Source organism: Neomonachus schauinslandi, chromosome 9, assembly GCF_002201575.2.
Source record: "Neomonachus schauinslandi chromosome 9, ASM220157v2, whole genome shotgun sequence".
NCBI classification, from domain to species: Eukaryota; Metazoa; Chordata; class Mammalia; order Carnivora; family Phocidae; genus Neomonachus; species Neomonachus schauinslandi.
In genome coordinates this window covers 102,344,578-102,370,644 of record NC_058411.1, presented here as the reverse complement: position 1 = coordinate 102,370,644, position 26,067 = coordinate 102,344,578, and the positions used below count along the sequence as shown (strand labels likewise).

The 26,067-nt window shown below is 35.9% G+C and overlaps 1 protein-coding gene across 1 annotated transcript in view; it reads left to right on the top strand.

Annotated features, from left to right (window-relative positions):
• HERC1 (HECT and RLD domain containing E3 ubiquitin protein ligase family member 1) overlaps positions 1-26,067 on the top strand; it is a 146,889-nt gene that overhangs the window by 35,152 nt on the left and 85,670 nt on the right. Inside the window, exons 16-24 of the mRNA XM_044918258.1 lie at positions 484-675; positions 3,168-3,389; positions 5,313-5,486; positions 8,424-8,538; positions 8,627-8,747; positions 11,190-11,361; positions 13,704-14,016; positions 14,497-14,617; positions 19,912-19,963. Of these exons, the coding sequence (XP_044774193.1) occupies positions 484-675; positions 3,168-3,389; positions 5,313-5,486; positions 8,424-8,538; positions 8,627-8,747; positions 11,190-11,361; positions 13,704-14,016; positions 14,497-14,617; positions 19,912-19,963 (1,482 nt within the window). The remainder of the gene's footprint in view (positions 1-483; positions 676-3,167; positions 3,390-5,312; positions 5,487-8,423; positions 8,539-8,626; positions 8,748-11,189; positions 11,362-13,703; positions 14,017-14,496; positions 14,618-19,911; positions 19,964-26,067) is intronic.

Sequence of the window (26,067 nt, the reverse complement as noted above, 5' to 3'; positions counted from 1 at the left end):
AAGCCAGTATAGATAAAAGATGCTTTGAAGTGATCTTAATTTTTTTTTAAAAAGTAAATTTGGTTTAAAAAATATAGTATGTAAAGATCATGAGGGTAGGAGTCTTTAGCTCTTTGCTCGTAGCTGTCTCCCTTTCACCTAGAACAGTGCCTGGTGTGTTGTATCCAATACATATTTCTTGAGTAAATCTAAAAATGAGGATAAATTTGTGAATGAGGAATTCATAATGCATTTTAAGGGAAGCAGCTGTAATCCTTTGAATTTGTTGGCACAGGGATCTATATGCTTTCCCACAAAGTGTCTGTTGGTGGTACTTTGTGAAAGTGAGTAAATACTAATACCACATCAGCTACCAGATACATGTTCAACAAAGAGTTATCAAATTAGTATACTCTAGTTCTAGGCTAAAATAGTATTTTTTAGGTTTTTTTCTTTTTTAAGTTTGAAACAATTGATCCATGTTGAATTTCTTACCCTTCATAGATGTGATATACGTCTCAGCTGCAGGCAGTATGCTTTGCCAGATTGTTAACTCTCTACTGTTACTCCCCGTGTCAGTGGCACGGCCTCTATTGAGTTACCTCCTCGACTTGTTGCCACCTCTTGATTGCCTTAATAGACTCCTGCCTGCTGCCGCTCTTTTAGAAGACCAAGAGTTACAGTGGCCTCTTCATGGTGAGTAAAGATAGTAAAACAACAAATAGGCTTTTGGGAAAAGTTGTTCCTCTTGTGTGCATCAGGTGGGTCATATCTGATACTTGGGTGTTTCACATAATCAAAAGGTAAGGTTGTTATGGTCTAAGAATTTGTAGCCTAAAGGGCAACTGAGATGAGAAAACTCAAAAAGTTGCTCATATGTAAGTAACAGTGTCATAAATAGGGTCTATATGGTTATTAGGTTTGAAGAGTATATTTCATTGACTCTGAGACACTTTTATTTTTTTCTTCAAATTTTGACATTGTTGAAATTAGGATACATCTTACATTGGATAATAGGAAAGCATTCTTTCAAAGTTCAGTCAGCAGCATAGTGACACATTTTACAGTCAATGGATTGATTTGATTAAAAAGTTCTGTTTCTTAAATGAAAAGATCTTTAGTTTTAAATCTCTATTTTACAGTAAAATATTCAGTATTTTGGTTGGATGTGTAGATAACTGAATGTGGAAGATGGAAATTGGGAGTCTGTGTATGGGTTTTTTTTGTTTGTTTGTTTGCTTTTTAAGGAACTTTATAGGAAATAGCATTCTGATTTTAGGTATGACACTTGAATTCAGTCTTAATTTATAAAATGTTGATGATTTTGATATTCAGTTGGATATAGTTTCGAGTACTATGTCTAGAAAGCATTGTGTTTTTCCATTGAAGCCTATCATAAGGCTATCGAAGGAGTTTGATTACTAAGTTTTAAAAACCTTTCAAGTGAGGCCACATGTTTTATTAGAAGGAATCCTGGACTAAGGCATAAAGCTAGTGACATGGCTGTATTATCTAGGATAGGTTGCTTATAATTTCTTAAGCCTTGGTTTCTTCTGGAAGGATTGGAATTGGACAAGATGACAATGAGGGCCTGTCTTTAACATTATATGGTTCTTTGACAGCTGGATTTAGATGAAGTCAGGTGTCAAGGTTACAACTGTAGCAGGATGTTAATTAGGTTTTATAGGGAGCCATTCCAGGTTTACTCTTCTTTTTCTAAAGCATGTCAGAACTTATTAAGATTTACTCTTCCTGTGTTAGGTTGGATTTTTGCATCTGTTGTCATTTTTACTACCACAGTTATCCTAATCTCATAGCATCATTTTGGAGTCTTCCCTTTTTTCCCTTTGCTCTGAAATGATTTGTGTAAGATAGAGGATATCTTTTTTTGAAGGTTTAGAAGACTTCATCTATAAAACCACCTGGCATTTAGATAGACTCTGGCTATTAATTTTCTTACCTTAGTGGTTATTTTTCTTTTCTAGCTTTTTGTTTCTTCTCAGATCCATTTTGGAAGTTGATATTTTTCCAGAAAATGTCATTTTGTTTTTCAAATTTATTTTTTTTATTTTTTAAAGATTTTATTTATTTTTTTGAGAGAGAGCATGAGCTGGGGGATAGGCCAATGGAGAGGGAGAGGCAGACTTCCCGCTGAGTGGGGAGCCTGATGCGGGGCTTGATCCCAGGACCCTGGGATCATGACTTGAGCCGAAGGCAGTTGCTTAACCGACTGAGCCACCCAGGTGCTCCTCAAATTTATTGGCATAAAATTGTTCATAGTACTCATTAACGGTTTTTTAAAAATCTCTAGTGTAACTGTGGTTACATCCTCTTTTTTATTCCTGGTATTTGAATTTATGCCATCTTTTATTAGAAGTTTGTATATTTTAGGGGTGCCTGGGTGGCTCAGTAGGTTAAGCAGCTGCCTTCGGCTTAGGTCATGGTCCTGGAGCCCTGGGATCGAGCCCCGCGTCTGGCTCCCTGCTCGGCAAAGAGCCTGCTTCTCCCTTTCCCTCTACCTGCCACTCTGCCTACTTGTGCTCGCTCTCTATCTCTCTGTCAAATAAATAAATAAAATCTTAAAAAAAACAAAACAAAGTTTGTCCATTTTATCAATCTTTTTAAATACTAGTTTTTGGATTTGTTGATCTTTGTTTTTCTTAAATGATTTGATTGACATCTGTTCCTATCTTTATGGCTAAGTATAGTTTTTCTTTTTTAAGTGAAGAATGAATAATAAGAAATCATGGGTCTGGATTTTAGTACAAGACAGTTCTGAATTCAGGCCTTAAAAACATTAAACAATAATAAGTGTCATTTTACTAGATCAGTTCTTGTATTGATTTTGGAGGGATGAGCTGCCTCAAGTACTCACTGTTAACGGTGAAATTTGATCTGGATAATGAAAAGTAGGAATAGAATCCCTTGGGACATTTCTGTCATAGATACTGTTTTAATGTTTGTCTTAAAATTAGTAACTCCACAAGGGAAATTTATTTGATGGCAAACTCATTTGAACATATTTTAAGTTAGCCTAGTAAAGAGAATATATACGAATAGTGTTCTAATTTATGTTTTCAATGTAAAATTAGTTTGCTTCATTGTCTTATTGCAATGCAATAGGAATGAGAAAGATTGAGACTCTTGAATACCAGATAAGACACAATTACTAATGATTTTGTCTTTAGGAGGGCCAGAACTGATTGATCCTGCTGGCATGCCGTTACCTCAGCCAGCCCAGTCCTGGGTGTGGCTTGTGGATCTGGAAAGAACAATTGCTCTCCTTATTGGGCGGTGTCTTGGTGGTATGCTTCTGGGCTCCCCTGTGTCTCCAGAGGAACAGGACACTGCATATTGGATGAAAACACCACTTTTTAGTGATGGTGTAGAAATGGACACCCCTCAGTTAGGTAATGTGCTTCTCTACAGTGTTTAAAATACATGCTTGTGTTTGTATCTTCTTTGGAGATTTCTCTTATTCTGGGTTTGCTGAATAGAGAACTGATAGCAAACAAGTGAAACATTAGCTGGGTGGGGGATCTGAGGTTGTGACTTGGAGCCCTTAGAAGTTAAATCCTGCAGCACTGTGTAGTGAAAAGAGCCTCCAAACTAGGGCAGTGTAGGTCTGGTCCCACCCTGTCATTATTTATCACTCATTTTTGGCAAGTCATTTAACTTATAAAAGTGGGAATACGCTTGATTCCTTGTTTTCTGGGGCTTGGAAGTTATGAACGTGCTTCATAGAATGTAAAGCTCTGTAACGGTACCAGGACTTATCAGTGTTCAGTTTTCAAACACCTCCCAGATGTGAGTGGCAATCTCTTCTCCTCCCAGCCTATCCTACTTTCATGCTGGTGTTACCTTGTACGTTTCCACATTTTTTCCTCCCCATTTATGGTGCCTTTGGGGTTTCTCTTTCCTGCCTCATCTCCCATTTGTCTTCTTTGCTGGTAGGCTATCTCTCAGACTGTCTGAACATGAAGATTTCTCCAGTTCCTGAACAGGTGATCTGGTTGTTTTAGGACTGGCCCTTTAATCTCTCTGGGCCTATAATTTTGATCCATAAAATAAGGAGCTGATTAGATAGCTTGTGTGGTCTTATTGACTTAAAATTCATTGTTCCTCTGATGGGAGAAAGAGACTCAGAGAGAGAGTGCCTAAGAAGAAAGTCCAAGAGAAATCTTATTCTAAGAGAATCTCAATCGAGAGGGAGAAGAAAAATTGAAACCAAGACAAAAATCGCATATTCTGCTTTGGGTTTGGAGGGTTGGGGAGTGGGAGTGAGAAGAGCTACTGAAGATTTTCCTCCTTTTCCAAATAGAGAGTATATATTCATCATTTCATTTATGAATGAGACAGTGATTCTGGCCGTGATTGTTGAATGCTAGACTGGTACTTAAGATACAGTTGTATCAAGAAAAGTAAAATGGTTTTTCAGGGAATGTTTAACATTATAAACATGGTTCCAGTGCTGTCAGTGTTTAGTTCTGTGATAGTTGCAAATGTCCTCTTGAGGACAAAAGTATCTTTATCTCTACCTTCCTCATATTTCTATTATATTTACTTTAGTGAATTAATTGGTCTTTAGTATGAATAAATTTCAGTTTTAATGTTATCTTTCAGTTTTTAAAATTATAAAATCATGAAGCTATTAAAATATTACATTTCAGGTTTAAATACTTGCATGTATTAGGAAAAGGGTATTGTCCTTTGTAAAATTGTAAATACAGGATAATTCAGTTATATTATGGGTTAAATTGACTTTTGGTATTAACCCCCAAACCTATCATTGAGCTATTTTTTTTGTAATGGAAAATGAATTCTGAATGCCAAAATGTCCCATTAAAAAGTTAGGAATCACGTGAACAAATGTAAATATCAGTAGAGAAACTGTTCATGGTATCTTTGCTCTCTCTTGAGTCATACTTAACTGATTATTTTCCCTTAAGTCTAGAAAAAAGAAAAAGTTCTTGTCTGGTCTCTTTCCCAGTGGTCCCATGTTTCTCAGTGAGGACATCATTCCATTTTGAACAAAAGAGTTCTCCAGACCTGTGCTACACACATAGGACATGTAGCTTCCCTGGCGCCTGCCTACCAGCATGCCAGAACTCCTCCCTGGGGGTTACATTTGGTCACACATCCTTCTGGAGGAGATTTAGGGGGTGGCGATGCTACTTCTCATTGAGAAGTGTTAAAGGACTTTACCTTTGTACATCTACTTAAAATGGTTTGAAATGTATTATTAAATATGGATTAAATAAAAGTGATAAGATTTTATTTGTAGCACCAAAATTGTTCAGGCTTAAAATCGGCTCTTGAATAATTATTTTTAGATAAATGTATGAGTTGCCTGTTAGAAGTAGCTCTTTCAGGCAACGAAGAACAGAAGCCTTTTGATTACAAACTGCGGCCTGAAATTGCTGTGTATGTAGACTTGGCATTGGGTTGTTCAAAAGAGCCTGCGAGAAGCCTTTGGATCAGCATGCAGGATTATGCTGTTAGTAAAGGTAAGATGAAGAGGACAAAGTTGGTAAATATGGAGATAGCTTATAATATTGACTAATATATATGTAATATATGTAAATCAAAAGTAACAGGGATCACTCTATTACTTTTTTTATAGAAAAAAGTATTTTACAAATAACATTAAACAAATTTCTTTTTCCTCTTTGTGTAAAATACTCTTAAGTATATATCCCACTTTAAGCAAACCTACTGTGCGAGATTTATATAAAAGACAAATCCAGAGGCAAACATTTTACTGAAAGAGTCCCTGCAGTATAAATGAGTCTGGTTTAAGAGTCTGTTTAATGAATCTCTTCCCTTTGCAAGTCCTGGGGTAAGAACTAGAGGGATGTATATGTAGAAGTCTAAGCTCTAGGCCTGGTCATTTTCCTTCTCTGTAAAACACTTGCTTCCTACAGAGTGCTGGTGAAGCTATCAATTTGAAATAAGATGAACTATGAAGTACAGTAGTAAAGTGCTATGCAAGTATGTAGTGGTATTTCAGTTTCCGATATTAATTGATTAATAAAATAAACTTTACAAGTTTTCAAAAGATCACCTGATTTCTTTTTAGTTCCCATGTTTTTATTTTTAACAGTGACCTTGATTGTTCAGAATCCCGTATATGTAAGTTGTGTTTCTCCATGGTATTTTTTCTTGTCATATTTTTAGTTTCCACCTCTTTTTTTGAATTGTCTTCCTCCTGTGATAAAAATGGTAAAAGTAGATACATTTTTACCTTTTATTGTCTTTTATTTTGTGTAATAAAAATGAAATGAGGTGCATATTGTTCGGATCTTTAAAATAACATTGAGATGTGATACCTTTGAAAGTTTAATTTCATCCAGTTTACCATTCATATATCGTTCATGCGTTCTATATTGTGTTGACTTCAAGCAGAAGTAGAAAAGTATGGTAATGGAGGAGGAAAAAAATGTACTTTCTAAGTTGTATTCTCTGATATTCTCTCATACTTGCATTCATTTGCTTGGAATGTGCAGTTAGGTTTTCTTTTATATCATCTTGTTAATTACAGTTAGAACCTTAAAAAGCTAGATATAAACATAAAATGAATTAAAAACTCATTTTATGGCTCCATTTCCTGAATTGCTTATATACTGCAGCTTAGACTATACCTGAATAGTGGAAACATTCTGTAGTGCTAGATATGATATGACCATAACTTTAATGAAGGAAAGAACCCATTACTTTAAAAATTGTATAGGAGTATAATCTACTAATGTGGAAACACAGCAGAGGGCCTTACTTTACTTTACATTTTAAATTGAGTATTAGCTTCCTTGAAATGGGTCATGTTTGATGTTAGGTCATAGCAACTGTCAGAATAGCAAGCATTCCCTTGGAACAGATGATTGCTCATGAACCTAATGTGGAAAAATTTTTATGTAATATAGTCTGTCATTTTAAGATTCTCTGTGGCCTATAAATTTTCTTAAAATCAGGCATGTTTATATTGTCAGGGTTTTTGTTTTGTTTTGTTTTGCCTGTAAAATAGGTAGGTCTGAATTTAGTTTTTTTTCCCTAAGCATACAGAAATGACTGGAAAACCAAGATGTAAAATTTTATCTCTTGAGATAGGAGTTTTAAGAAGGTATTAAGAACAAATAAACTTAACTTGGGGCTTGATATTTCCATGAGTGTTTTTTGTTTGGTTGGTTTTATTTTAAGTAGCATGGTAAATCTGTCAAATTAACAAGAGTTTAGCAGACAATAAACCTCCCACCCCCATTTGGAATCTACCAAATGTACTACATTTTTAAAATACAGTACTAATATGCCAGCATGGAATTAAAGAAAACAGCTGCCTAGTGCTTATCATCTAATGCTGTGATTTTGGTTTTCTATTGCATGTACTCATGTGTGTCCAAATGTTTCCTTTCTTACCCCATGCATTTCATTTTATTAATGGTACTCACAATATCTAATTCATGGCTTCAAATACCAGATATGTCCTCTCTTGACTAGTTTACTCAATATCTCCACGAGGATGCTTAAAAGACAGTACTCAAAACCATACTTCTGATTTCAGCTCCTTGTTCCAAAAGTATTCTTCCTGTCTCAGTAAATGCCAACCACATTCTAAGTACATTTCTAGTCAACTTTGATTTCTCTCGTATTTGCACATCTGATCAGTCAACAAATCCTGTCAGCTCTACCTTTCAAACGCATTTGGAATCTGACTATTTCTCACTACCTCCGCTGTTACTGCTTTGGTCTGAGCCACCATCATTTCTCACCTGAATTACTGCAGTACTGCTGTTCCTGTCTAGTTCACCACTCAGCAGTCAGAGTCTGCCTTTTAAAACACGAGTCAGATCATATTGTATCTCTGTTCAAAGCCTTCTAATGGTGCTTCCCATTTCCCTCAGAGTAAAATCTAAAGGACTTGCAGTGGCCTGCAAGGCCCTGTATGATCTGGTCTCCAGCCAACTTTCTAATGTCTCCTGCCACTTGTGCATGCATGCTTTGTTCCAGCCACAGTGGCCTCCTTGAACCTGCCTCAGGGCCTCTACACTAGTTTTTTCTGAGGGGAAACTGTTTCTGTATGGCACCTTCCCTAACTTCGTCTACATCTCTGCTCACTTGTACCTTATCCAAGACCTTTGCAAACCAGTCTATATAAAACAGTAATCCCACACTGCTTTATTTTTCTCTATAGCACTTTTCTGTCGTCTTAATTTTTATATTTATTAGTGCCCCTCTCCCCCAGCTAGAAAATAAACTCTGTGAGATCAGGGACTTAGTTTTGTTAACTGCTGTATCCCTAGCACAAGGAACAATATCTGGTATCTAGTAGGTGCATTTGTTAAATAATGTTTAGGAAAATGATACTATTCAGATGTTGGATTACTAAAAAAAATTACTCTGAACTGTTTACTGAGCCCTTTTAAATGTCAATGCATCATTTTTGTTTTCAGATTGGGACAGTGCAACTTTAAGTAATGAGTCACTCTTGGACACTGTGTCTAGATTTGTTCTTGCAGCACTTCTGAAACACACAAATTTACTTAGCCAAGCATGTGGAGAAAGCCGGCAAGTAACTTAAAACTATCCTCAGACAAACATTTGCTCTCATGATGTTAGAAATTAGGTAACTTTTCTATTTTGGTTCTTTATTTAGATATCAACCTGGTAAAAGCTTATCAGAAGTATACCGTTGTGTGTACAAAGTTCGAAGTCGTTTACTTGCTTGCAAGAACCTTGAACTTATTCAGACCAGGTCATCATCACGAGACAGATGGGTAAAGTTGGAAATCAGTTAATTTCTGTTTTTCTGCAAGCTGTGAGAGAGAGCTCCATATTGGTTTATGTGAGGAAAAAAAATGTGCTTTGATTATTGCAGATGTTCAATAAATATTGAGTACATACTTCTTTATATAGTTAAACATTGGATGAGTAAAAGATTTGGGGTTTATTTAACCCACATTTATCAAGTGATATGGCTGCTAAGAAAGTTTGTATATTCATAGGCTGTATAAGTAATAATAAATTGCATTGCGCAAAGCATATGAAATATTATTCCTTTATTTTATGCTGATTAGACCATATATGAATTATCCAGTTTAATTTGGGACATTAACAAAAGCTGCCTTGGATTGCTGAAAGGTCTGAATGTCACATTATATAAGAACTGGAAGTGTCAAAAATGTTTAGCCTAGGGAAATGAAAAAGGGAGTCACTTGATAGCTGCCTTAAAAATGTAGCTTCCCTGTAGCAGAGGAAATAAGTGAGTTTCTTGTTCCAGAGGGCATAGGTAGCACCTAAGGGTCACAATTGAATGGAGAATCACTGTTAGCTGAATATAAGGAAGAGAACCTTCTCCTAATTAGAGTTGTCCACCACTGGTGGTTAAGATTGAAACTTTTTCTTAAGACTGCTCCAAAAGTGGGATGCCTGAGTGGTTCAGTCAGTTAAGTCCAATTCTTGGTATCAGCTCAGGTCTTGATCTCAGGGTCATGAGATTGAGCCCAGCATAGGGCTTCACACAGGGCATGGAGCCTGCTTGGGATTCTCTCTCTCTCTCGCCCCCCACCCCCCTCTGCCCCTCACCCTGCATGTGCTCTCGCGCATGCTCTCTCTCTCTCTAGAAAAAGAAAGAAAAAAAGGAATGCTCCAGAAGTTTTTCTTGCAACAGAAGTAGGTGATTTCTAAAGTGCTTGGTAATCCTGATAACATGATCCTGTAATTATAAGCCTGGATTATACATCACCTTCAGAAATGCTTACTTTAAAACTTTATACATTAGATGCTTTATACTCTGTTATTGAGATCTTAGATTTTAAAAACCAAAGTCTATCTCTGCATTAGTATTATAGTGTTCTTTTGGCATGCACTGATTTAATATTTGTGGATCTATTTGTTAGTGACCTTGAAAGTCCATGAAATGTATTAATTTGCCATTTTGTGTGGCCCAGATTTGAAACTTCATATTATGGGGATAAGTGACTTACACGTTGTATGAGTCTGACTGACTGCTCAGTATCCCCATCTGTATGAAATTCTTAAGTTATTTACTGGCTGTCAATCACAAAATAACTTTTTTTTTTTTTTAAGATTTTATTTATTTATTTGAGAGAGAATGAGAGAGAGCACATGAGAGGGGGGAGGGTCAGAGGGAGAGGCAGACTCCCCGCCGAGCAGGGAGCCCGATGCGAGACTTGATCCCGGGACTCCAGGATCATGACCTGAGCCGAAGGCAGTCGCTCAACCGACTGAGCCACCCAGGCGCCCTAACTTTTTTTTTTTTAAGATTTTATTTTTTTATTTGTCAGAGAGAGAGAGAGCACAGCAGAGAGACCGGCAGGCAGAGGGAGAAGCAGGCTCCCTGCTGAGCAAGGAGTCCGATGCGGGACTCAATCCCAGGACCCTGAGATTATGACCTGAGCTGAAGGCAGACGCTTAACCGACTGAGCCACCCAGGCGTCCCAATCACAAAATAACTTTTATTATGCATTAAATAAAATTTTTCACTTGTACTTTATACTAAAATTTGTGGGGGAGACGATATATACTATTATGGTATTCATGAGGCTCTTAATATCTGTTGCAAGGACTCTGTCCTTTAGATGACTGCTAGGTAGCTTAACCACTGTGGGAAATAATACTAATTTCTAATTTTTTATTTTTCAGGGGAAAACAAAGTAAAGAAAACATTTTTAAATTAAAAAAAATAACAATACTGTTTGTATAACTGAAATTTGCTGAGAGAGAGCTTAAATGTTCTCACCAAAAAAAAAAAAGTTAAATACTGTTTTAAATTAGAATTGTTAAACATTTATACAGAGTAACAATAACATATACAGCCTGAGGGAGACTGGATGGTATAAAAATTCATGTTCTTAAATTACCTTTTATGCTTGGTTTTACAGTCAACTCATTTTAAGTTGCAGCTCTGTAGGAGTTTATAGCTGAATAGCAATATAAATTTGAATCAACTTATAACATGACATTCTAATCAAATATTGAGGATAGGAGGGCATATAGGTGTCTCTGTACATATTTTGTGTACATACATTCTTTCTAACCTTTTCAGACTTATCCAGTGTATCTTTTGGGTTTTTGTAGTAAAATTCATATGTTATTGATATTAGCAGTATTTTCCATGATAAAGAAGTCAAGGTTTTAATAAAGTTTTCCGAGTTTTTGAAAAAAATATTCAGTGTAGCTTTTATTGTTTCTTTAAGGTCTCGGAAAACCAAGACTCTGCAGATGTTGATCCTCAGGAGCATTCATTTACCCGGACCATTGATGAAGAAGCTGAAATGGAAGAACAGGCTGAGCGAGACCGGGAGGAGGGGCATCCTGAGCCAGAGGATGAAGAAGAAGAACGGGAACATGAAGTGATGACAGCCGGCAGTGAGTACACCCTTCTTACTTCACAGATACACATTGTGGCATTCTTCGTGTCAGGGGAACTGACTGGAGAAGAGAAAAGCAAAAATTTCTCTATGGGTTTTCTAAAAGGATCTAATATTCTACTGGTGATCTCAATTTACATTAGCTAATGTTTCAGCTCTTAAAACTGTGCTAGTTCCATTTTGAAGCTATTGGATTGCATGTTTGGGGCTGAAAAGCTCTGAAAGCAGGCTTTTAGAAATAGTAACTGTTCCACTGAGTCTTATGCATGACATGATGCCCATGAGTGATTGGATATTGTCATTCAGAGTTTGTTTTCGAGGGTACCAGTTTGTCCATAGGCCTGGCCAACCTCTGTGTGGTGAGGAAGAGAGGCCCTTTCTACACTTACTAGGAGAGCCTAGTTATTTTTTATATGTTACACTTTCAAAATTATAAATTTCACCCACTGACTACAGCCGTGGTCAGTAGAGAGCAAGAATATACATGAGAATACTATTGGCTGGGTGAATAACACTTTTAATACTTGTATATTCCAAGGCAACAGATAATTTTTAAAGGTAATCATTTAGATGTTTACAAGGAAATATCAGTGCTTTTAAACACTTATTAGTATCTTTTGAGTGATTTGGCTATTTCAAGTTAAAATGTTTATTCACTTTGTAGACTAAAATATTATGGCTATCTGTGCATTTGGTATTAGGATTGTCTCTATATATCAATTTGATACTTATTTTATTATCAATTTATTTGTGTTCTGCATACTTCTAAAAATGATTTGGAGGTGGCCCCAAACCAAAAACCATTAAAAACAAAACAAAACAAAACAAAAAACCAGAGGAAAAAGGGGATTGGAGATGGGGAGGGAGAATAATTATATTTTAAAAACCTAGGCTGAAGGAACTTTTGCAGTTAAACTTAAAACTTAGTTTAGAAATTCTGGAAAGCAAAGTCCAAAGGGGAAAACACAGTAACAAAATATAACCCTCAGTTATAGTAAAAGAAAGCATAATAGTCATCCAGGGAGTAGTAATTTTTAAACCAGCTATGGTTTCTGAGCACCTGTATTACCTGCTGGGCACTGGGTGAAATGCTTCTCATAGATGAGCTGATAATCCTCACAACAGTCTAATGAGATGCACACTAGTCCTTACCCTTTCTTAAAGGTGGGCAAACTGAGGTGTAAGGAGGCAAAAATTATGTGCCTAGGGCCACCATTAGTAGCAGCTGGAATTAGAGTGAGATATGCCCAAAATTCCAGTGACCATTCTCTTAATTACTTTAACTGATTTCCAGCTTGTACTCTTGAGTTTGTTGCTGTGATTTTTGCAGAAAATAAGAGACTTTAAACAGCATATGAAAACATTGCTATAATAATTCTATAAAATATACATATAAAATCCATTTTTAAAGTTTGTACCTCGGTATTAAGAGATGAATCTGGTATTTTACCAACTTTTCTGCTTGGATTCCCAATAAGAATACTCTCTTCACTCAAAATTTGAGCAAAAAATTCATTTCCTATTGTGAAGTATCTACCACCGCATCAGAACCTTATTAAACTCAGTGATTTTACACTTGTGATTTGGGAAGGGCTGGTATCAGATAGACATTCTTGGTGATGCCACTTGACTCTGGAGGCAGTCTTGGCTGTGTATTATAACCATATTTAGTTTCAGCAAAGAACTTTAGTGGTTGTACTTTTTTAAATGTGTTTGAGATACAGCAAAGTGTAGATGTCAGGAATTATATAGACTTTAGAAGGGGAAAGGGGGCTTTTCATAACTAATGCAACTTAAATTTTGTGTTTCTTTTGTAACCTGACATTTGCCATACCAAGGTTACGAACATCTCAGAACTAATGAAGTTATTTTTATCTAACCCCGTAGTTTTGAGACTTTAGTGGACTTCAAAATCAGCTGGAAGATCTTTTAAAACACAGATTGCTGGCCCCATGCCTATAGTTTCTGATTCAGAAAGTCTGGGATGAGCCCAGTAGTTTGCATTTCTAACAAGTACCCAGATAACGTTGATGCTTCTGGTCTGGAGCCACACTTTGGAAAGCACTGATCTAACTCATTAATAAGAGTAGAAATAGAATAAATCAAATCTAAATTCTGTAAAGGCATAGGTATTTCTTTTTGTAAGTTTTGGTGAAGTTTAATATTTTACATGTATTTAATATAATTTTAACTTAGTAACTATCTGTATTTAATGTCTAAAAAATAATTTTCCCTCTTTCAATAAGTTTTGATCCAAACTTTATGACTATTTTTATTGTTATTTTCTTTGCTCTTCTCTCCCCATGTGTTAAGACCTTGTTTTTGTGTTGCATGTTACAGAAATCTTTCAGTGTTTCCTCTCAGCCCGTGAAGTAGCTCGTAGCCGAGATCGAGATAGAATGAACAGTGGGGCAGGGTCTGGGGCTCGAGCTGATGATCCACCTCCTCAGTCTCAGCAAGAGCGAAGGGTCAGCACAGACCTTCCTGAGGGTCAGGATGTATACACTGCTGCCTGCAACTCTGTGATCCATCGGTGTGCCCTGTTAATATTAGGAGTAAGTCCTGTGATTGATGAGCTTCAGAAGCGAAAGGAAGAAGGACAGTTGCAGCAGCCTTCAACAAGTGCCTCTGAAGGGGGTGGACTTATGACCAGGTGGGACTGACTAGAAACTTAAAATATTACTCTACCCCCTTTGTTACTTTATGCATTGAAATACTTTATTCTCGAAGATGTGGTGGTCTTCTGAAATTAAGACAGACATGGAGGAGGAAATACAAATTGAGTAGGGTGAAATAATGTATTAATGTATTAAATTAATGTAAAGAGTGATGCTGATTCAGCCTGGAACATACATTTCTGATTAAACGAGGCACAGTTTTTCATACATATAAGCAACAGCAGTTGACAAACATATGAAGTTATTTGCAGCATCTCTGTACTGTAGTGGCATGCAAATTATTTTGGTGTAATTATAAAGGGCTTTGTGCTTACGCAAGAGTCAGGATTTCCCATTGACAGATACAATTACTCCTCACTGTATGTGTGTATTATCTCTATGCTGCTAGTTCCATTCAATTTTATGTTCACTAACAATCCCAAATTGAAAAACTTTTCTTTGTGCATGTGAGACAGGAGTGAAAGTCTTACTGCAGAGAGCCGGCTAGTCCACGCAAGTCCAAATTATAGACTGATCAAATCAAGGAGTGAATCTGATTTGTCTCAGCCTGAATCAGATGAAGAGGGTTACACACTGGTAGGTATACCTAGATTCAGTAAAGAGGGATTTTTGTTTTCAGGGTATAGATACATAAGACTTTGGTGACAGTAAGTAATATATGTTTGTCTTAGACATATAAGAGCTTTTTAAAAAAGAACTTTTCAGGGGTGCCTGCGTGGCTCAGTCAAGTAAGCGTCTGCCTTCGGCTCAGGTCATGATTCTCCGGTCCTGGGATCGAGTCCCACATTGGGCTCCCTGCTTGGCGGGGAGCCTGCTTCTCCCTCTCCCTCTGCCTGCTGCCCTGTCTACTTGTGATCTCTCTCTCTCTCTGTGTCAAATAAATAAATAAAATCTTAAAAAATAAAATAAAGTAAAAAAGAACTTTTAAGAGAAATAAGGTAACTATATTGCATAGATATTTACCATCTATATGTTAATGACTCTCAGATTTCTATCTTTAGCTCTGACTTCTTCCTAAACCCCAAATTCATATATCTGACTCTTTGATGGACATTCCACCTGAACAAGTGAGGTTACTCCAATCTTAACGTATCCAAAAATAAATTGATCTTTCTCTTAAATCTTCTTGTCTTATATTCCCTTAGTAGGTGGTATTATTAACTACCCAGGATTCATCCTTTTCTTTTCCTTATTTTCTCATCTTTGCAAACTCCCATACTCCCTATACTTCAGTTAGTCAAGTCTTGAAAATTTTACCCTTAATATATTTCTAATATGTCCTTTCCATCCCTTTTGCCACTGTTCTGTTTCAAACTTTCCTTCTCTTCTGCTTGAACTAGTCCAGAAGCCTCCAAACCTCTTGTTTTGTGCCCATCGTATTATGCACATATTTCACACGTCTGTTTATATCTCCTCTACTTAAAATCTTTCAGTAGCTCTCAGTTACCTACCCAGAAATCCTCAGGACCTGGACTACAGGCAAGATGGTGATTTACCTAAGAAGTAGGAAGTAAAGTATGCTATAGTGTGACAGGTAAATTACAGTGTGAAAACTGTCTAAGAGATTCCTTCTATTTGAGTAGCTTTGGACTTGGAGTTCATAGCTAGATTTTTAGTTTGACTGTTCCTCTGTCTTGTATGTGAATAAACTATATGTGTTACTTGACTTCTCTGGGCCTTAGTGTTCCAGAGAATTGTGTGATAGGAGATTATTAGTGCCTGTTGTGTTGATGGCAATGTGTGAGACTTGGCTTCTGGCCTTGATTCTACTTCTGAAGAGCTGTGAGACTGGTCATGTCACACGACAGCTCGAACAGAAACTCTGGTTTTTTGGACTGAGTGGTCCATAAGCTCCATTTTTAGCTCTGAAATTTCTCTGTTGTGTGAATTGAGATGATGGATATGAAAATATTTTTGAAAGGTATAAAGTGCTACATGAACAGAAAGCTGTTGTTTAAAAGAAATTTCTAAGCATAAAAGATTCCTCCTCTAAGGAAAGCTCAACAGTGTCTTTAAGCAGGTTTCATTGTATCATGATGTTTTTGTTTGTTTTCTTCCTTTTATTCTTTATTACCGTTTGTATCTCTGTTCTCCCAGTTCATGTTCCCAATCTTACAGTCTCTGAGATGTCTCTGTTTATTTTTCCAGTCTGATCAGTCTCCTTACCTAGTCTCCCTACCCTGTCAAAAATAACACAGAGCATGTCACTTCTCTTCTCAGAACTTCCAGTGACTTCACTTTTTCTTAGCTTAGAAGCCTTACAAGGGCCTACAAGACTACATTTGCTGGCCCCACTATCACTCTGATCTCTCCTGTCCTTCATGATTGATGATTCTCCTTCTGCCACACTGGCCTCTTGGCTTTTTTGTGAACATACCACACAACTTCCCCTCAGGGCCTTTACCCAGCTGTTTCTTCCCACTAGAATACTGTTGTCTGCCTGGCTAATTCCCTCACGTCAACTTTTCATTCTGATGTTACTTTTTCAGTGAGGCCAATCCTGACCCCTCTATTTATAATTGCAGTTTGCCCTCCTGTCCACATATTCATTCCCTGTCCACCTTGCCTTGTGGGGTTTGTTTGTGTTTTTGTCTTCTCCCCCACAGGACCTAACGTAATTTACTTATTTATTATGTTGGTTTGTCAGTTTCTGTTAGCCTACACTAGAATATAAGCTCCTTGAGGACAGGAGTTTTGCTGTTTTATTTACTGCTGTGTTGCAAGCACCTGTAGTGCCTGGCACATACTAGGCAGTCACTAAATTGTTTTGTTTTGCTTTGTTTTTAATGGCTGAATTGCCATCTGATCTACTTTGATAAAATTTCCATGCCCGTTCTGTCTTTTCTACTCTTTAATTCAGGTCTTTGTTACCTTTGCCTGGACTGGTAGTTTTCAAACTGATCTCCCTACTTTTTTTTAGTTCCTCTCCTCAGACATTGTTCCCAGAGTTAGAGCTCTTGAAAATACACGCAGGAACAACACCTTTGCTGTCGTGCTACCTTCTACTCAGAAAACTCAGTGACTCTGCACTGCCTACCCAGAAATCAGAGATGCTGGAAAATGTTTCCTACTTGCCTCTGGAGCCAGTTACCCCTGTGGTAATCTGCATTTTTGGCGTGGTAGTCTACCTGCCAGACCCTAAACATACCTCTTGAGCTTCTGCTCAAGCACTGTTTGTCTTAAATGTTCTTCTCCTGGACTTTGTTGATGGGGTCCTATCTCTCTCTTAAGAACTGGCCAAAATGTCAACTCTTCCAGAAAGCTTTTCCAAGATAACGTTACTCACAGTGAGTCTCCAGTTATTTCCGTGGCAGTTTGTTAGTACCTCTAATGAACCACTAATGGGTTGTCTCACGTCGGACTTATTTATGTATTATTAATATTTCTTTCCAGTAGACCTCTTAGAAGATCTTGGTTTATTGTGTTGCCCCTATCTTTTATAATATGCCAAGCATACTGTAAGAGATTGATAATTCATTTCCATTGAAATGAAAAGATAAAAAATGAGGATAGATGTAGTTAGAGCAACATACTTTTAGAAAACAATGAAATCTGACTGAGTCACAATAGGCTTGTGATTTACTATTGATCTTTACCTGGGGCAAGACATTTAACTTTTCTGAGCCCTTGCTTCTTTATCTTTGAAATGAGGAATAAAACTACCTGTTATACTGACCTCAGCTGGGTTGCTGTGAAGCACAAATTTGGTAATACAGTTTAAAACATTTTGAAAATTATGTTTTCAAAACAGAAAGATCAGTGGAGGTGTTTTGAACTTAAGATTTAGTTGCTAAGATTGTTCATTTAGTTTCCGTACAATTTTTAAAAGATTAATAAACACATTTTTGAAAAGGTTTGCTCTTGATCATCTTTCATTATGGACTGTTTAGAAAAATAGTGTTGTAAGAGGTAGGAAAGTCTAGAACCAGAGCAGATTCTTTTGCAGATGAAAGGAAACCTGGCTAAGGCTTCAGTTTTCGAGAGCCTGGTATAGATGAAGAGGAGCAAGCAGTGGGGGCAGTTTGGGTTTTTCCAGTTAAAATATATTATCCTTCTGTCTGAGGTTATTTAGGATTATCTTCGTATTCTTGATATCTAGTAGTATTTCATTTATTCTGAATTGTGAATGAATGAAATGCTTTCTTAAAATAACTGAAGTTAACCAGCTTAATGCTAAGTCTTTATCCTTCTTTTATTTATTTTTTAAAAAGATTTATTTATTTTATTTTAGAAAGAGAGTGAGTGAGCATGAGTGGGTGGGGCAGAGGGAGAGGGAGAAAGAATCTCAAGCAGACTCTGCACTCAGTGTGGAAGCCGGTGCAGGGCTCAATCTCATGACCTGAGATCATGACCTGAGCGAAAACCAAGAGTCAGACTGGGCCACCCAGGCGCCCCATCTTTATCCTTCTTTTATAAAAAGTGTTACATGATACATAAATCTTCTTCTCTGGCTTAGTAAACAGAAAAACCTCAGCAAAGTTAATTAAACCTCAGTTTAACTGATTGACAGTTGTCATACTTACCAACATTTTGTACTACAGTCTCTTAATCTATTCCTTCTCCCCCTTATTTCACAGAGGATTTGTTTTAGTGTAGAAAAATAATTTATCAAGGTATAAATTAGATTAATGAATTAGGGCTGAAAGAAGCTGAGAGATAAAGCCCTGGGTAAGATTTGTATACCTCAGCATATATCTTGTGATGTCCTGCTGAAGGTGAGCCACCAAACAGGAAAAGCATGATTCACATGATTCAGTGTCTAAAAGATATATACAAACCAATTGTTCAAGGGAAACACAGATAATTCTGGTTCTGAGGCCTGAGATAAAACTCTTCCATGAGCCTTCATGACAGAGGTACTGTGTGATAAAAATGTTTATTGCATGATACAGTGATATCTTTAGGAAATATTGTGACATTTGGTATTTTGTCCAGCGCCAAATGGCCTGACACTATACTTATTTTTGGTGTGTATGTGTGTGTAAGACAGAATGTGTTTATCCACAATGTAGGTACATGTGTCTGTGTGTAACCAGGTAACAATTTTCTACAATGGCATTTCCTAAATGAGTCTATTTTGTTATTTCTGCAACCTTTCTTCTTTGCCGCCAATTTTTTTTATTGTGTGATAGAGTATGAATGAAATTCCTAAGACTATAATGTCAAGTCTGTGTGAAAATAAGCCACCTATGGTTTGTGTTTGGTTGGCTATATGAGCAGAGCAGATAGTTGTCTACACCCCCTCCCCAGCAGAAACAGAAGGCTTCCTGAAAGCCTTCACTGTTTTTATTGAGCTGTCTGCAGTTTCACCAGTTTGAGATTTTTATATTTAACAGGCTTTTAAAAACATTTTAAAATCTTTTTAAAATACTGCTAGAAGGTTTAGGACTATGTTATTTTTCTGTTAGTGTGGATTCATCAGATTCTCTTCCTCTTAACACTTAGCCAAGACTAGTGGGGCTTTTGAAAAGAACGTAAAGTGAGAATAGAACAAGTAATAATTTTTGAAAATGGGACTTTACCGCAGGGAGCTTTAGACATCTAGAGGGTATTAATAAGGTCATAATGTGTTTGGAAAATAAAAGACTACGATTCCAAAGAAGAAAAGGTGACAACAAAGAAGAACTTATGCTACTTTGCAGTGTTAGTGTATACCTTGACTTTGTGTTTTAGTATCTCAGAGTTATGTACCTGGGCTTTCTTAGAGCTGTTTTCAGTGGGTTTTTAGAGACTTCGTATTGTTAGTCTGACTTGACTTGTGAATAAGTAGCACATTGCTATAATTATATTTTTATTCTAATATTGTATTAAATCTTAATCTTAAAGCACTTTTCACAACTAAATTTTATTATTTATTTTTAACTTAATAGAGTGGAAGACGAAATGTTGATTTGGATTTGGCATCATCTCATAGAAAGAGAGGTAAGTGTTAAGAAATTAAAAATCTGGTTAAATGAAGTAGCTGTTTTCATTTCTGATGTATTTAGATATGATTGTCATTGAAGCATTATTGCAGAAGCAAATTTAGAAACATCTTATTGGAAGACTTAAAAGGAAGATCATTTTCTTTAAAATCTATACCCTTTTAAAATCTAGAAATGTCTAGGAGTTAATAATCTGTTTTGTTTCTCATTTGTCATGTGTTTTAACTTTGTAATAAGTCCTGTGGAACTCCAGAAGCAATGCTTTATATTATGGGGGGTTATGTACATGATTTGCCATATTTTAGTTCACTGGTATAGTTGCCATAGTTTAAAAGGTGTTTCAGGGAGAACTCTCCTCCATTCACTCTCCCACGTACCCATGCACACTTTCAGGAAGTTTCCACTTGTTTTTGCTCTCTTTGCCTCATAAGATAAAGCATGTAAGGCATGAACTTAGGATTTCTAGGGAGAAATTTTCCCATGAGAAACAATTTTAGAGTGTCATCAAGAGTTAAGCTTGTTTGTTAGAAGCTCTATCTCAGTGAATAATATAGTTAACTCTTGGTTATATATACAGATGTGTGGAAAGGACAGCAGTTTCAGAGAATCTGAATTCAAGGAAAACTAAAAACTCTCCAAGTATTGTTCTCTATTAACTGGTACTTTTATTGAACCCATTTATACTGTGGTTGTGAAAATGTGAGATGTTCAGAGTTGGCACTAGTGGCAATTTTTTAGCCTGTGGGAAAATTTTTTTTCCTGTGATACTAAGTCTTCTGTACTTCAAAAGGAAACCCTTCTCTTCATAGCTTCCTTGGCAGGATGTTAGGTTCCCCCCCCACAGGAAAAAAAACAAGAAATGAGGGAAAACTGAGGAATGAGGAGAAGAAATGCACACACAGTTTTTTTCATTTTTGTGCTTATAACTTAGAAGAAGAAATGTTGGTACTTCTATAGAATAAAATATGACAATATTTTGTCCTTTAATTATAATTAGAATGCAGAGAATGATTTTTCTGAAATATTAGGAGTAATGACTAGAACTGGTGCTTTCTTTATTGGAAAGTCTTCAGAGACTGTAACTTACCTGTTGGGTTATAACATAGTGCTGGGTTTCTAAAAAAATTACAAGGTATTTGTATATGAAAAAAATTAAGTGATGTTTAGTATAACGTGCAGCATGTACTTTATTATTTTCTAATTCTTTGAAAATTGGCAGTTCACGTGCCATAATTAGCCAGAGAGTTATTTTCCTTAACCACTTGACTTAGGAATTAAATTTTCGGTTAGCTCAGGTGAGCCCTGTTGCTAAAATTTCTGTTATGTTAATGAATGCGTATCATTTGGTGTTAGAGAGAAGATGGTTCCAAACTTACTGAGTAGCATAAGGGTTCCAGTCTATAGTGTAAGAGCCTCCTGCTATACTAATTATATTTATATGTGATAGTCCATTGGCTAAAATTATTCTTTTCTCTCAAATCCTTATCTTGTTTATGGAAATATAAATGTGAGATTTAGTCTGTATTAGCCATGACAGCATGTGGCAAACTAATGTTTGGAATAAAACAGAAAGTGGTATCTTTATCTTTGAATTAAGCATAACCTAGAATTTGAGTGTAAATTACTTAGGAGGAATTACTCTAATACTTTAGAATTACTGCCCTAGAGTAACTACCTGTTCAGTTTTTTAAACTATTATCCTGTAAGTAGATGTGGAATTTCTGTAGTTTTAGATCTAAGTAGATACAAATGAATTAAGCCATTAATCCAAATTTTATTTGTGGATAAACCACCTTCTCCAAAAAGCTCAAGGTAGTACCAAAAATCTAGTAACCTGTTGGAATTTAACTTATTTTGTGGAAAACAGAAAAGCAAATATAGGACCTCATGGGAAGAATTTTTTTTTAATTACCCACTTAGGAAATTATAATAGGGAGGCAAACTAGTTATGTAAGTTTTCATGATATCACTTAATATGGTACCAATTTATCTTAGTAATCATTACATTTTAATGGTCCCAGAGAAAAAAATCTGCTGATGCTTTGTTCCTAGGAATAGGTGACTAGAAAGTAGAAGTACTGTTTTAGGAAGGGCAGCAAAAATGAGTAGTTTTCAATCTCATGAATCCTAGCGCTTGTGGATTAAACAATGAAAATGTACACTTAATAGTTTTATTATGGATTTCCTTCTTTAAAAGAAACAAACATTGAAATACATTTAGGACAATATATTTTGAAAGGAATTTTTAAAGATCATGTATATTTAGTGACTACCTTCTGACCATGGTGGTTTTTTTGTTTTGTTTTGCTCTTAAATAATGGTAAAATAAGCTACCCTATTTTTTCCTTATTTATTGCCAATATGGACCAGATGCCGTAAGCCTCAGTATGCTTATCTTCAGTTGGGCAAATGAACCTACCAAGTCTGAGAACTGTTTGGGGCCATTTAGGTGTTCTGATTCTAACTTGAGCTATGAAGGACATGCAGATGTCCAGCTAAGTGACAATTCTTCTACATACTTGTTTACCCCTTTCCAATATTTTGAAGAGGAAATGTAAACTTTTTCCCTCACATAGCTTTTGTAATTATTAGTCTCAGTGGTCCTGAGTTATTAAAAACCTAATAAGAAAAATTAGAGAGAGATAAGTGTCTAATTTTGTCCCATTTACTGAAATTAAATGGCTGTATCAATTAACAATTAATGGTTGTCTACACATTTCAGCTGCCCTTATTGCGCTTCCAAAGACTTACTCCTCCTTGGGAGTGCCAAGTGCCTATAATTTCAGTATGTGGCATTGGAGATACTAGGATTCATGCTTTCATAGTTGGGCCAAGTAAGTGCATATAGGAAGGAGTAGAGCAAAGTGAGCAAATAAATTTAGCTCTGTCAACTTGCTCAGCTCTTTAGAGGCATGGAAGCTAAATTCTAAAACCAAAAAAAGTCATAAATTACTTTAAAAAGAGATAGGTGAAACATATTTCTGCTTAGCACTTCAGAGATAATATGACATTTGCATTCTTTAAACACCTTTAAACTGCTTATATATGCCAGTCATTGTTCTGATCATGTAAAACATAGTAACACATTTAATTCTTATAGCAGCTTGTCAAAATTTTTGACAAACCCTGTTAAATGTGTTGGTATTTTGGTACTTTGATAAATACTTAGAAGACTTGCTATAGTTGTGTAGAACTGAGGTCATCCTTCACTGAAAGATACCTTTTTGCAGATACTTAACTTTAGTTTTCATAGTTAAGCTGAAGCTGATGCAGTGAAAAATGGTGGGGATACCAAAGCAACAATTTAAGAAGCAACATCAGGAATCTTCTTAGTTAAAATATTATATGGTTTGGTTTTTTATTCCCTAAGTCTTTAAATAAAGTGTTAGGGTTTTACAGCCATAATAATACTGGAAACATTTATCAGCATGTGTGTTTCGTGGTATGACATGTATGGGTGAAATGCTGTTGTAACTATGCATTTCAAATTACATTATATAAAGAAGAGCAAATGTAAATGTTGTCTCCTGTATCAAATTTCTCCTTTTGTCTTCTGATTCTTGTGTGGTAGTGTATTTACTCCTTTTTGGCCAGTTGAGCCCCAGAAAAAAGAAGAGCTTCAAGCAAGTACATGATGGCATGTTTAATTTTTTTCCCCTTTTAGCTTGCCTACATATTTTATGATTTATAAAGTATGTATTGCAGCTCTGCCATGTTCATTTTGAAAATTCCATTTAAGAACCAAAGTTGTAAGGACAAGTAAACAATCTCAAAATTTTCCTGGACTTTATATTTTCTTTTTATAGTAGATGACTCTGAATTAATACTGAGAACTGGACTTAGTCACAATTACTCTATAGAAGCTTTTGTTGTACTTTTCAGACACAGTATTTCCTATATTCAGATTAAACAAAGTCGAACAAACCAAAGTTATCAGGTTGTTACAAGTTTTTTATTTTTTTATTTTTATTTATTTATTTTTTAAAAGATTTTATTTATTTATTTGTCAGAGAGAGAGAGAAAAAGCACAAGCAGGGGGAGCGGCAGGCAGAGGGAGAAGCAGGCTCCCCGCTGAGCAAGGAGCCCGATGTGGTACTCAATCCCAGGACCCTGGGATCATGACCTGAGCCGAAGGCAGACCCTTAACCGACTGAGCCACCCAGGCGTCCCTGTTACAAGTTTTTTAAAGACTAAGAGTTCTTTCATCTCTCATTTCCATAATGTTTTTGTTTTAAAGTATTTTTTATGTCAGCCTAAATATTTGGGTTACAGTTATTTTATTTATTTATCCTAATGCTTTCATATCGTGTTTTTCTTGTTCTTTCTTTTAGTCATACAAAGTTTTGTTTGGGTCTTATCCCTAATAAATTGCATCTTCTACATTGGGGTCAGCAAACTATGCCTAGTGAGCCAAGTTTGGTCTGCTACCTTTTTTTTGTAAATAAGGTTTTCTTGGAACACAGCCACACACTCATTTGTTTATATATTGTCTATGGCCGCTTTCCTGCTACAACAGCAAAGTTGAGTGGTTGTAGCACAGACCTTTATGACCCAGAAAAACCTAAAATATTTACTGTCTGACTCTATACAAAAACTTTAGCCCCTGCTTTAATTTACAGAGAGGATTTGAATGGGTTACCTACCCAATCCTAGAACATTTGGGGGTATATTAAAGCAATTCACTCTTTGTATATTCTTCACAGTTGGACCTTTGTGTAGGCAGGCAATTGACATTTCCATGGACTAGTGACTCGTGATGTTGACGAGTAACAGGAATATGTAAGATCACATCCCTCCCATAAAATTAAGGAATTAGTGTTATTAATTTAACAGATCAATTTTTTTTTTAAAGATTTTATTTATTTATTCATGAGAGACAGAGAGAGAGACAGAGAGAGAGAGAAGCAGGCTCCCAAGGAGCAGGGAGCCCGATGTGGGACTCGATCCCAGGACGCCGGGATCATGACCTGAGCCGAAGGCAGACGCTTAACCATCTGAGCCACCCAGGCGCCCTTAACAGATCAATTTTTTGAGTCTCTGTTTCCTCAATTGGAAATTGAGGACTACATAATCTTCAAGGTCCCTTTTACTTCTGTGGTTCTAACACTAGCTCATTGCACAGTAATTTGTAAGTATTGGAAAACAGAAGAACTTTTTATTATGAAATTTTATTATTGAACAAAGAAGTTCAATGCAAGAGCCAGAAACTATCATTTCTAAGTTAAGGCTATATCCAGATTCTGAATTTAGGGTGCTTAAGGAAATGGAAAATGATTATTTCTTTTTTTTAAAAATTAGCTTCTGCTTTATTCTTTAAATATCATTTTTAATTTAATACATTATCCATCCTTGACATTATTCTTTGGATTTTTTTTACTCTTTTCTATTTTATGTGAAAAAATACTCAGCTATACAATTTGGGGAATTTTTCAGATTGATTATTTTTTATGCTCAGTAAAACTGAAAATTCAGCATTTTTTAATCTTAAGAATTCTTGCTGAAACATGGAAGGCAGATAAACCATATATTTGTTGCCATTTTAAATTATTCTGGTAGAATGCTTATAAATTATTTCAGTTGCTTTATAATATTAGCTGAATTTCTACATCTAATTTTGAAGTCCTAGGGTTTTACTGACACCAGTGTAGTAATTCAGAAATAAGTTAAGCAGTAAATATTGTATTAATTTGTTTTCTCTGTGGGCATTAGTGTTTAAGTAGTTCTCTTCCCAAATCTTTTTCATCTTGTTATGCAACAAATATAATTTTTGGAATGCATATTTTGTTGGGTACCTTAAGATGCATTCCTAATAGAGAACTTTGGTATATTCACGTGATAGGACATTATATAGCATTCATACAAATGAACTATGGCGACATGCAATAATGTGAGTGAAAATTGGCAGTATTATATTGATGGAAGAGAGTATGCCCAAAAAATGTACATAAAATGATATTTTTTTATAAGGTCAAAACCTCCTAAAACTAAACATTCTTTGTCTTGGGAATGAATACATATAAGATAAAACAATATTTAGCATTAATAAAAGCAAAGGAATGATAAACCCAGGTTAGGGATAATGACAACTGTAGCTAGGAAGAG